At 40.3% G+C, this 12,825-nt stretch overlaps 1 protein-coding gene across 35 annotated transcripts in view; it reads left to right on the forward strand.

The window, feature by feature from the left end:
* ARPP21 (cAMP regulated phosphoprotein 21) overlaps nt 1–12,825 on the forward strand; it is a 142,461-nt gene that overhangs the window by 56,411 nt on the left and 73,225 nt on the right. For 29 of the 35 annotated variants that reach the window (XR_004239398.1, XM_032104472.1, XM_032104700.1 and 26 more), the window contains 2 exons: nt 8,480–8,588; nt 10,385–10,486. The exons of 1 other annotated variant lie outside the window; for it this stretch is intronic. Coding sequence is in view for 33 of the 34 variants with exons in the window: in XM_032104472.1 (XP_031960363.1) it covers nt 8,480–8,588; nt 10,385–10,486 (211 nt within the window). In the remaining variant the exon portion in view is untranslated. The remainder of the gene's footprint in view (nt 1–8,479; nt 8,589–10,384; nt 10,487–12,825) is intronic. 5 more of the 35 variants (XM_032104630.1, XM_032104640.1, XM_032104647.1 and 2 more) reach the window with 1 other exon arrangement.

Genomic DNA, 12,825 nt, shown 5'->3' on the forward strand with positions numbered 1-12,825 from the left:
CTCTGACAGTTTATTAAAAACAGGCCCTCTTCTTCGGGCCAGTGATTGTTCAGAGTATGACTTCTGATCCATGAGTCTTCCTGCTAGAGATGGCAAAAATGTTCGTGGCGCGAAGCAGAAGTCAGAACAAGAATTTGTTACGGTATTAATGTGTATACGTGAGGCATTTCAAGAGGACTGATAGTTTCTTTGTTAGCCTGATGGTTTTTGGTGAACCATCTTCAAATCTTCAGTAGTCTTCAAATCTTGAATTTGCTTCCTTTTTCTCTCTTGCTTCCTTGTTAATTTTTGAACTTCTGAAATAGAAAAGTGTAATTTTAAATAGATCACAGTAGTTATGCAACACTGTAATTTTCAGCCACTTACAGAATATGCCACATCCTTAAAAATCAGATATTAATGAATTCCGTAATAAACTACGCTACCACTTTTGAGCTTCTATTAGCTGGAAATAAATTGGTACTGTGTAAGATGTTCAGTCTCAATAGACACCCTGAATATCAAGAATTAAATCCAGCTGGGGAGAGAGCAGCAGAGGCAGGTCCCTCAGTAAAGAAATAATCTTAGTTTGATCACAGGAGGACAGCAGAGCATTTTGAAGCTCCTAAAACAGTCCCTGCCTGAGAGAGGACATTGTGCTTCTGTCCCGTCTAACAGAAGAGCTGATGCTTGCATGTGCCCTTGGCCTGCAGGCTTCTCCTCTGTATTCAAAGCCCCTGTTCTGGCCAGAAAATACTGGGCAAAATATTGAAGTTTGTACTCAAGCAGATGTTCAGGGAGCCAGGAGGTGCTGTTTTTGCATCCATATCTTAAAACAGGATGGTTTTCTGGAAATAAGTTTTAGGAAAGCTTGTGGAGGTCATGAGTTGTGCAATGATACCTCAACATTAGATTGGGGTTTTTAAGTATTGTATCTTTTGAAATCCCTCAGAATCTGGCCCTCTGTTTGGTCCACAAGATACTTTGGCACGAAAGAGATTCCTGCAGCCCCCTGACGGATGGGCAAAGGTGACATAATAAAGCCTCATAGTCGCTGAAGGAGAAATGCTTCCATGAAGCATTCCTGCCTCTTTTTTCCAGTCCTGCCAGACTTACTTGCAACCCCAAATAGAGGGGAAGAATGTCTGTGAAAATAACTTGTGACTTTCCACATCCCTGTTTAATAATAACTGCTGAACGTGTTTAGAGGCCAGCTGCTGTTCCTAAAAAAAAAAAATAAAGATTATATAGTCTTATACCAGAGAAAAGGTACCATTTGGTTTTTTGCAGATTTTTCCCCCCTGTGCAACAGAGAAGGCAGCGCTTTGAAGAACTGTCTTGTACATTATTTTTTTTTAATAGCTTTTAATGTGCTTTTACCATCATAACAGAAGTTCTTAGTGACTCATATGATAAAAGCAGCAATCTGTTAATGAGGCATTTACCTTCAAATGCTTGCAATGCTATCTTGAGTGGTTTTAAGTATTAAGATGTGATAATATAACTGCACTGTACTTTAACAATTATCTATATTTAAATTCCCATTCTGGCTTTTTGAAACCATGTTTTAGCATCCATCAGCCACTAAATACATGAAACCTATTTTCAGGGTGTAATTTCAGGCCCTCCTTCTTGTAAAACGTTGTTCTGATAGAATTTAATCCACAAATTTAAACTGTTGGGCTGGAATTCTGCCTTTTTCATTAAGTTGGGTGATGAGCCTTTTGACAGTGATGATGTTTGCTTCCAACGTCTGTAAATTCTCTCTCAGAATATGTTCCTGTGCCTCCACGATCAAAACAGGCATTTGTACTGCAGATAAAAGAGTTTTGCCCCTCAAGGTGTAAAGCAAAGAGGCAGCAATGCTTACATAATTTTGCTAGGGTAGTAATGCAGAACCCCAGGAGAGACTTCAGCCTAAAACCAAAAAAACACACAGCAGGCAGATACAGTAGATACTCACAAACTAGCACACTAGGAAAGGCCACCATACTGTGTCACAGCATGCCTTCAAAATAGAGGCCAACGTGATGATGGACTGAGCAATCAGTTTAATTAAAGACAAGTGTAAATAACAAGAAAACACTTTTAAACCATCAGAACACCTGCATAAGAGTGCCCCAAATCTTCACAACTTTTCTGAATCCTGTCAGCAGCAGCATTTCTCTCCAGCTCTTGCTACTCCATTGCTCTCCTCGTGGCATCCTTGTATAAGATCCTTTTTGTCAGTTATTCATTTTGTTTGCCAGATGATGATTCTGAGTACCCCAGGTGGTGTTTTTCCCATTTCTAGCCCCACTAGCCTACCTACTTTTTGCTTCTTGTTGCCATTCATTCAGGAGAGGAATATTAACGCACTGTCCCATTTAATATGCATTAAATGAAGATTGCACTGCAAATGCAAAGTTCAATTTTTTGGGCTCCTGGCCGCCCCAGTGATCCCCCCTTTTGAACTTGCATTCCTGTGTGGGGTTCTTTCAGACAGCTGCTTGGCTGTTACCTGTGAGGCTTTTGCAGATGACTTACACTAAGTGCTTGCTAGATTTTTTTAACTGCATCAGGCACTGTAGTGTCAAACTCATCTTCTCCACACATGGTGAGGCTGTTGCTTCTTTTGAAAGGCATCTTGCAACAGCCTGTGTGCTGCGGGGCTGTCAGATACATGTGCCTCATAATAAAGATTTATGTGCTGTATAGATACCAGACTGTTTGTGTGCTCTGCTAATGCAGTGACTAAGTCTTCAGAACTGTAACATTCAAAGCTCATGCTTGTCTCTTTCCATTTGTCCTTTTGGTGTGGAGTCTGTGCTTCCTGATTCTTAGACAGTTATTTCAGAGCTAATTAACTTATTTTAAATGAGTGCAGGCTTTTTTTTCCCCCTAGTACTTAATTTCTTGTCTTCTGTGCAAATAGAGGTCTATGAAACTGCATTAGTTTGCTTGGCAGACTCAAGGAAATGCCCTGTTCCTTCCTTAGTCTGTGTATCCTAATAGCTATTACCATTCTGCAATATGTTTTTAAAATCTGTAATTTGATTAAATTGATTAAATAGTGAATACCTGGTTAAGGTAGTTAGGGCTTGGGGTTTTTTCATTGCCACTTACAAGGGTTGACTCAGAATCAAAAGCATTAAATGAGCATGTAAGGGGGAATTCTCCTTAAAGAGTCCATGTAAAAAATATGCCTGAGGGATGAACTCTGTTTTCTGTCATCCAGAGATAAATTGAGAGGAACTCTACTGAAGGGAATGGAAGTAGCTTGCATTAAAGTCACCATAATGATAGAAGAAAAAAAATCATCTAATGCTATAAAAAAATCTTCTTTTTTTATTTTTCCTTCCTGATGCACAGAAATATTTTGCTGCTTGCTCCAGCTTTACCATTTCCAAAATACAAGCTTCCTTGTAAGGAATGAGTCCAGAAAAGTGCCTTTGGGGCCTTGCTTAAGTAAGGACTGAAGATAGCTTTTAAGGAACTATAACATCAGAAAGGAAAATGGCCAACTTATAAAAGAAAGAACAGACACAAAAACCATCTAAAAGGTAGTGATGGGGGGTTGATCCACTATGGATTTCTTACTATATAACTGACTCAGTGTTTCACAAAATGACAGCATGGTTAAGGATGGAAGGATTCTGGAAGTCATCTTGTCTAACTCTTGCTCAAGCAGCACCACCTGGACCCAGTTGCCCAAGACCATGTCCAGAACCATCCCTGTCTTTGCTAGTGCCTGGTCACCCTCACAATGAAATGATTCCAAGCACAGAAAGAAGAAACTTCACCCATATCTTGAAGTGACCATTACAGTACTCTGCCAACAAAAAAATGAGTCTGAAAGAGTTGAAATGATCATTGGCTGCCGGGGAAGGAGCACAGACGCAAGAAATGGGGACACAGTATTGCCCTGAGATTTTACCTGGGTACTCTCCCCAAGTCTGGACCTGACATTGCACAGAAGTATGCAGAAGTGCTCCTGAGCCAGGGAAAAACACTGCATAGTAGGGTTAATGATGCCTGTTACATATTGTGTCCACCTTTGGTTAAACTGATCCCTTGACAAGAAGTGGTATCTTTTCACTGTGGGGAATAAAACAGATTAGGAGGCTGTTTAAAGTGATGCAAGCAGACTTCGCAGAAGTTTGCGGATGCTCAAAGTGTTTTGGGAAGCTTTTAATGGTGAAATGTTTGGATGCTGCAGGATACCTACTGAGGTTGGCTACCCGGAGGTATCCTGCTGGCATCTATCTAAATATCATGGTGCTACCTTTCTGGGCGGGATGGAGAGGAGAGGCTGCTTTGTCTGCTCAAAGGGCCTGTGCTTTCTGGCAGATCTGGGAGTGAGAAGGGGACTGTGCAGCTGCCTGAGGATGCATTGACTTACTCTCAGGTCTAATCTCCATTAAGCATTCATAGTGCCTGATCAAGAGTTTTACAGGGAAGGAGGAAATGTGCTCTGCATTTTCTTCAGAATCACATTGCCAGAAAGGTGACTAACTGAGCTACCTGACAAGTGTTAGGAAATATGAATTCATATGCAGTTGTGGTTTTGTGAAGTTGCATTTTCAGGACACAGATGTTTTGCTTTCATCAATACTTTCAAGCAATAAAAATTTGGGTGATCAAAAGGTTATATTAGATAAAACCAAAACAAAGAAAAAACCATGCCCGACTTTACATCTTTTTAGCCTGTGTGCTTTCCCCCTCCCTTTGTGTTGGTTTCTGAGCCTTTAAGCTATAACTGGGTCATACTTTTCGGTTTTCTCAGTAGAGTCCTCAAATTTAAAAAATCCTATTGACTTAAAAGGTATTTCCTCCTTAAGCTTCTTTTTCTGGAATAGTAGGCTTTGAGATTCTCAAGTGATGCACTAATTCCATGGGGGGGTAAATGAAATACCGAATGGGCTAAATGAAATCCATCATACAAGTAGACAGCATGGCTTGTAGGCAAATATTTGCGTATCTTTTTCCTTGCACGTGGCTCTTACCAAGTAGATGGGTGTACTGTCACACAGGGTCAACCCACCAATACAGTACAGGTACTGTAAGTTGTTTTGTTTGTGATTTGTAGTTTTTTTTTGGAAGATCCCGAAATAGTGAAGAATACTTGAGTTAGTGATAAGGCCTTCAGAAGTTCTCAGAGCCTCTTCAAAAAGGCTCTGCAAGTCCCATTTTTAAAATTAAACTATTTTTAGGATTTGAAGACGTAATTTAAGTATCCAGTGTGGTAATAGTGAAGAAGTTCCTGATTTTTCTTATTTTTGTAGTAATAATAATAATAATTGTAAACCTTGCTTTGACTTCAGTAAGAACTTAATTCATGCCATACTAAAAATAATCTTGATAAATTCACTCCCTTACATGCATGAACACAATCTTATATATTGTGCTGACTACTAGTGGCAGTATCAGCTAAAAAAGCTTAGAAGAGTAAATGTGATTGTTATTAATTTAGGACTCACATGAGAATAATTCCCTGCATCTGCTGTATTACTGTAATTATATACTGTGTTAATATATTGACACCACACTGCATCTTGCACAAAATTGCGCATTATTTTCTTCTTTATAACCAGCTGATTCACCTGCAAATTCATAAACTAATGTAACAGATTTCCCCAGAATAACCACAGTGTGTCTGCTTCCTTACAGCAAATGCATTATATAGTTACAGGGAACTTTAAAGCTGGGAATGTGGAGTTTACACTGACTTCCATCAGTGGAACAAACCCAAACGTTTGCAGAGTCAACGTGTTCTCTACCCAAGTCATTCAGAACATTTGGTTTCACTTACTGGTTTTGAACATTGTTTGCCATCTGTATCCTACCAATAATTTATTTTTGCAATAGATGTTAAAAAGGAAAATGCAGGAGACAGTATTGAAGAGAAAAACACATGCGCATGTGTGAATATCTTCTTTGAAATAGTCTGTTTCTTTCAACTGATGGTTTTCAGTGTTTGAGGGAGGCCTGCAGGTTGGTGTGCCTGAAGATCCTTGTTGCTGGGGTATCCTAAATCTCACTTGACAGTCTTCCTTCAGGCTTTGCATCCCTATTAACTGAGTTGGTCATACTCTTGGGGACCTTGCTGATGGCAGTGGCCCAGAGCTGCAGAGATGACTGAGGGCGGTGGACCTTCTCCTCACGGTGCTGAAGGTACCGTGGTGCTCTGGAGTGCTCTGCACATTTGCAGAGTCTCTCTGCCCAAGCAAATTTCTTTTCACAACTGAAGACTGATCACCTACTGGGCTTGTAGATTAATTTTATTAAGAGGCACATACTGAATCATTAATTTTGACTCATGGCTTGATCTATACTTCTCCTATTCTCTTACAAAAAATAGAAAGATTTTATAAATAGTAAATGAAGTGAAAATGAGATTTAAAATTTAAAATAATGCTATGAAGTATGAGAATCATGTTAGTGTTTAAATAAGTTGGTAATTGGAGGAGACATTTTTTCAAATGTTTATTTTTCAAGCTTTTTTTCTCTCCAATTTTTGATTACCTTTTTTCCCCTTCATTTTAAAATCTGATTAATTTGCTTTGTATATGGTTTCATAGATGCTCAGCAGATAGTTTACAGCTCTAAATTTTACACTGATGGTACAACTGCAGAAATTTTGTTTGTGCTTTAGGATGTAAAAAAGAAAAATATCACTTCTCAGACAGTCCTGTCAAAGCACAATATTTGAGTGATTGAATCTTCGTTTCTGGCTGTGCAAGCACAGCACTCATTAATGGGAGCAAAGGGAGAACAACCCACCTAGCAATCCATTAATGGGGCTTTGTAGCCCTTCTGTTTATGAGGAAACATAATGAATGACCCATTAGATGATGAAATTACTATGCAGAGAGCCATGGTCCTTTGGGCTTTCCTTAAAGAGGGCTAGTAGGGCATCCAGGGAATCTAGTGACTTGGACTCTATATCTACAAGCAATGCTATATCTGTTGGTGCCAGCAGCTGTGATGGTGAACAGAGATTTCTTGAATTGTCAAAATCTGTGGAAATCAGGACTGTGTTTTGTCACTTAGTCACAAAAATGTAAATTGTGAGCAGAAGTGGAAGTCCTCAAAGTTCACACAGAAAGAGAGGCAGGATAGCTGGTGTGCCTTACTATTTAATTTCTTACAGTTTATTACAAACGTTTCCTGTATATTTGGCAATGAATTGTTATGGACTGCAATTATGGCGTGAATATGTGCTGTATTTTGATTTGAAATCCATAATGCTGTAACAACAAGATAGTTGCTGATTTATGCATCTGGTTTAATTTTCTGTTGTGAAATAAGATCAAGCTGAAAGGTTTATTTAACGCTTGTAGAGGACTTTTATTTGCAAAAGCACTGACTTTAAATTCTGCCTTTTGATTTCTTCACCATTGCTTCTGTTGATGTCAGTGGAAGCTTCGTGTCTTGTTTGTGTAGGTATCTAGACATGAGCATCTCCTACCACCACTGCTGTTGGCAGCTCTTTCAGCACTGGGCACAAGGCTTGTGTTCCCTGACAGGAATCTCACTGTGTATTACTGCTTTTAAAACACAGTTTGTGCAGTAATTATCACCCTCAGTCAGGTGATAGCAGCATATGAATGTGAGCCCAGTTCTTGAGGCCGTTGGTCACCCGTTGATGTGGTTGGGCTTAAGACACTGCAGGTTTAAACACTGCAGGCTTGAAACATTACCCCTCTGGGAATTGTGCAGGCTGGAACATTATTTATTGACAGCTATGAGGTAATGGCAGTGACCAGCTCGGCCACAAAAGTTGCTTCTTAAAATTCTCTTTTTGCACAAGGTGAAGTGACATAAGATACTGCTTTTTGCACAAGGTGAGAACGTGGAACAGCGTTGTAACAGCTTATAAACCTGAAAATGCTGAGCCAGAACCAGTGTGATTTGGATTTTTAAATAAATAAATAAATGTGTGAGTTTAAAGTGGTGAACTAATTGGTACTCTATGATTGTTCTGGAGTATTTTTCCCACTAAATGGTGATGAGATCAACTTTTGTTTAAGCAAAACATCATCAGTCCCCCCCTTTACTGGTTTTGTGTACTGGGAATGAGAAAACTCTTGGGTATCTCGTTTTGGTTTTGTTTTGTGTTGTGTTTTTTAAGATTTCTACCAGTTTTTCCTTTTCAAGATGGATAGGCTTCACTAAGTGGCAGTGTTGCTGGAGATCCCAGCTACTGAAGGAAGCGAATTAACATACAGTATGGTAATTTGTTTTCCCTGTCCTTCAGTCACAGTGAGGAGAGTCTAAATATTTCAGTGACTGAGACTTTGGATTCCCATTCCTTGCTACACAACAACAACAAAAGCTATTTATAGCAATAACAGTTAGCAGTGATACAGCAGCCTCAGACAGCTATAGGCAGCATCTCACAAATGTTAACTGCTTTTGCACTGAATGCCTCTGTGAAAACAAAGAGCACTGAGAAATAAAGATCAAGGCAAAACCAAAAGAAAGATTTTTTTATTGCTATGTTTTACTTTGCTGGCAGACCAGAGCAAAGGTTTTCTGAACATTTAAAAGATGAAAAAGGTGAAGAATCCCAGAAGCGATTTATCTTGAAGCGAGATAACTCTAGTATTGATAAAGAAGACAATCAGGTTGGTTCTCGGTTCGAGAGTTGCTGAAATTTGTTCTGTTTTTGAAGGTGGGCTGACTGATGTTATTGTTGTTCTTTTGTTGTTGCTCTCCTGCTCCCCTGCCCTTCTGCCCCTCCCCGCCTCCTCTGGCATACATACCACTGTGGGTGGCATCAAGCCCCAGCGTGGCCGCTTCAGCCGTGGCAGTGTGTGGGTTTGCATGGGTGGTTTGCTTGGCGCAGGACTTGCTGCATGCCCGTGGGAGGGGGAATGCCGGTGGCTCCGGGCTGCGTGGAAGGCTGTGTCAGTCGCATTCCTCAATGTCTTGCCTAACTACGGCAGTTGTTACGCTCCCTGTAGCTTCCTTCTTCCGTTGTACCCATTCAGAGTTGGAGTTCAGTATGGAGCAGTGATGAACTGATGTAGCCCAAAAAGGAGAGAGGGAAAAAAAAAAAGTAAAAAAAAAAAAGCCCCAAATATGTGATGGTGAGGCCAGGTTGATTTTTTTTTTTTTAAAAAAACCGTCCTAAATTAAGTTTTGACCAAAAATAAATGAGGCTCATCTCTTAGTTCCCTTCCTCCTCCTGTGCCCTCACCACCTTTTACTGTCTGTGTAACTTACTTGCTTGTGCATGTACTGTGGCAGACGTTCCCCCCTGTGTTGCCTGTGCCATAACACTACCTTACCTTAGGTGAGCTTGATGAGTAGGGGAGCGCCAGGGAAATGTGTGTGTTTGTGCTGCCTTTAAAAGCAGGTGTTGTGCTGTTGCAATCCAGTGCAAGCTGTGTATGTGGAATAGATGAACAAAAAAAAAATTATCTGAAACGGTTCTGATGTGATTTGCTTTTATGAGAAAATTCTCACAGGTAAGAAGACAGCGTATGCTTTCTTTGCTAGGGTTATATTTGTGGAGGAACCAACCAGTGAGTCTCTTGTTGCCACTTCCCTTCATGTTTTCAGTAAAGGACTGATTTTTTCTTTCCTCTTTTCACCCTCTTTTTCTTTGACTTTCAGTTGTACATAGCAGCCTTGCCAGTTGTGCTGCATCCAAGTTGGCTTTGAAAAGAAACCCCAAGCAATTTCAGGGTGTGGTGACCATGGGGATCAGTCAAAGGAAAGCAGCATGACCTATCTCACCCGGTGCTGGGGTGCAGGGGGAGAAGGAGCAGTCCTTGAAACCCACTTGCCAATGAAGCGTTTCCCTGTGGGGGCTATCTTCTCCACTCCTCCTTCCCATGGCACAGCCATTTCCCACGCTGTGGTTTACCAAGAGGCAAAAATAGCCCTTCTTTTCCCAGCAAAACTTCAGTGGAAGGTTCCTTATGGTGTGAAAATGGTTTAAACTGTTGTGCCGAATATCCGGGACTTCTCCTTGCACACACAGACTTTGTGGGTTTCTTCTAGGGTTTACAGTGTAGCTCTTGCAGCCTAGTTACCCTCTTCCTCAATTTTGTAGGTAGCACACCACTGCCTACCCTCCTGCTCCTCACAGCTGATACAAGAACCGAGAAATGTTAGCAGTTGAGAACAGTGGCACTTAGACCTGGGGTGAGCACACCCAATTTTAGGATGGCAGGTCCACAAAAGCTGTGCAGAAAGCCTCCTTTTGGCTACCTGCTGTATGAACCCATGTGCAGTATCTAATTGGAAATCCTCAAGCACCCAGTCTTGCAGGGTGCTTTGTGCAGGAATGACAGCTATCATTTTTGTGCTTCATTTGTTTAAGTGAACATTTATTATTCTCAGCTGACAGTTACTTAATGGCAGTTTTTAACAGCTCAACTTATATAACCCTCCTGGTTTTCTTTCTGCTCAGCAAAACAGAATTCTTCCATTTAGAGATGACAGACGAAGTAAATCAATTGAAGAGAGAGAAGAGGAGTATCAGAGAGTGAGGGAGAGAATATTTGCACAAGATGTGAGTAGTTATTTTAATTGCCTCTTTAGTGCCATACCTTCGCCGGTAGTCAGACAGTATTGCCCCCTCCTACAACAACACTGCAGCTGGACTTGCCCTGTGGAGCTGGAGATGACAAGGGAAAGCAGAGGGTGCAAGAGGAGCTTTAGAGGTATGGAGATTTGGCTTCTGGAGAGTGAGGTGATGAGAGTTGCAGGGAGAAGAGTAGAGGAGAGATCAGGCCCAGGATGTTGTCTGGGGAGTGCTTATCCTATTTCTTTGAATGTCCATGTTCACTTGGCTTAGGTTTACTTCTTTTTTCCTTCTCTTTTGCTAGCCAAAGAGCAGTGATTTAAGTGGACACTCTCAATAACTTCAAATAGCTGTGTTATTTTATATTTTTTTCAAGGTGGATCAAATCTTTATAAGTGTCCTTCTGCAGAGACTCCTCATGGCTTTTGTTTTTTGGGCCAGTGCTGTAGGATCAAGACAATGAGAATAAAGAAAGGGCAGAGGTTAAACATGGAATTGCATCATTTTTTTGAAATAACTGATTAAAGCACTGTACTTCTACCATCAGAAAGAGTCAGTCATGCTGTTGATGATTATGTTGTAAAAGGAATACGATGAAGCAGACATTATAATTCTTGCCCTTACCAAAAATTCAGAACTTGTACAACAAGGTGTATTGCTAAGGAAAGCATTTAAGTCTGAAACATCTATGAGCAATGTCTGATGTTCCTGAAAAAAAGAAGAAAATCACAATTTGCTATAATACTGATGAGGTAATAAAAGGAAAAAAAAGAAAAAATCAGCATTTTAATGTTCTATCTCACATCTCAGAGGGAGTTCTGCAATATAGAGGAATATGGTAATAAATCCAATTAAAACTATTTTTGAAAATCATATTGGGCAGTGTCCTTTTAAATTAAAACTCTTCATATGTTGCAGGGCTAATAGTATTATTATCTGGTTTTGGAGTTGCACACGTCCAGGTTGGGTTTTTTTGGCAGAATACACTGTATAGTTTTAAGATGTGTGTTGTTTCACTTGCTTCTTAGTACATAGCTAGCTACATCTAAATGTTTTTAGTCTCAGTATTTCTTTCTTGGCTGAGATGATTCCAGTTAAAGGAGAGGCCCTTCAGTTTATGTTTTGGTTTCAGCATGTGGGTCTGCTGTAAATACTGTCACAGTCTATACATGGTAGAGTTGCCAAGTTGTTCAAGAGCTCCAAAAGTCTCTTTGCAACAAGTTTCTGATATGAAATATGCAGGTTTTGGCATATTACGAAAGAGGTTACGCAAAACCAAAAAATCTTTGGGTTTTGACGAAGGCTTTAGATGAGGCAAAATGCTAAAAATTACCAAACGGAAAGTCATTACCAAAAAGTCCCATTTCTGTCACAAGCTGCAACTAGAAATGCCAGGCTGGGAAACAGAGGTGGCTGGAAAAGTGTGCTGAAAGTGGCTCCGTAGCGTATTGCCGCTGTCACCTTTAGATATTTCAGTTCTAAAAACAGGCAAGTGGTGAGCATTTGAATTGTCCACAGCAGGAGGTTGTTGTGGTCCATTGGGTTAGCATCTTCGAGTGGCAGGACCTAAGTAACAGTGTGCTTTGTGGCAGGCATTTTAAGTGGAATCAGGAGGGAGCACTTTTAAAGATCAGAAATATTAGATATCTCTCCCTCTCTCTCTCATATCCACTCCTTTGCTCTCTCTCTCTCTGCTATTGCAGGTGTTAGTGAGCATCGTAGTGCAGTGAATTTCAGCAAGCTGTATGTTTAATGTTAACAGCAATCTATGTTTTAGCTGAGCTTTTTTGGGTGGAGCACTCCTTGCCAGATAAAAGGTATTTTTAGGATGATGCCAGTGGTTGTGGTGGTGGACAATGTATTTTTTCAATTTTAGGAAAGAGAAATGGCTTCCTATTATAGATAGTCACTTACTGCATGTAAGACTTTGAAGTTTTAAGGCCCTCTGCGACCATTAATTAATCCAGTTTTCCCCAGGTTTATGTGAGGTAGGTACCTTACCCTTGTTACTCTGCAAATTACAGATGTAGAAAGAGAGTCACAAATGGATTAATCATGTGGTATTTTGTTACCTCTATACTGTTTACACTGCTGTAGTCAAGCATTTATCAGTGTCTTGCTTATGAGTCTTAGCAAATGGATCATAGATACATCACTTCTAATTAGAGTATGCATGGAGAGAGCTTGCATGAGAGGTCTTCAAAAGGCAGTCATGAAGGTCAAGAGTACTGCCGTAACTTGTTGCATCCCCCACTCTAAACATGTTTGAGGTACCCAAAACCCTTTAGATAACAGCCCAAGAGTCAGAACTTTAAACAGAATTTATG

This window comes from Corvus moneduloides, chromosome 1, assembly GCF_009650955.1.
Source record: "Corvus moneduloides isolate bCorMon1 chromosome 1, bCorMon1.pri, whole genome shotgun sequence".
Lineage (NCBI taxonomy): Eukaryota > Metazoa > Chordata > Aves > Passeriformes > Corvidae > Corvus > Corvus moneduloides.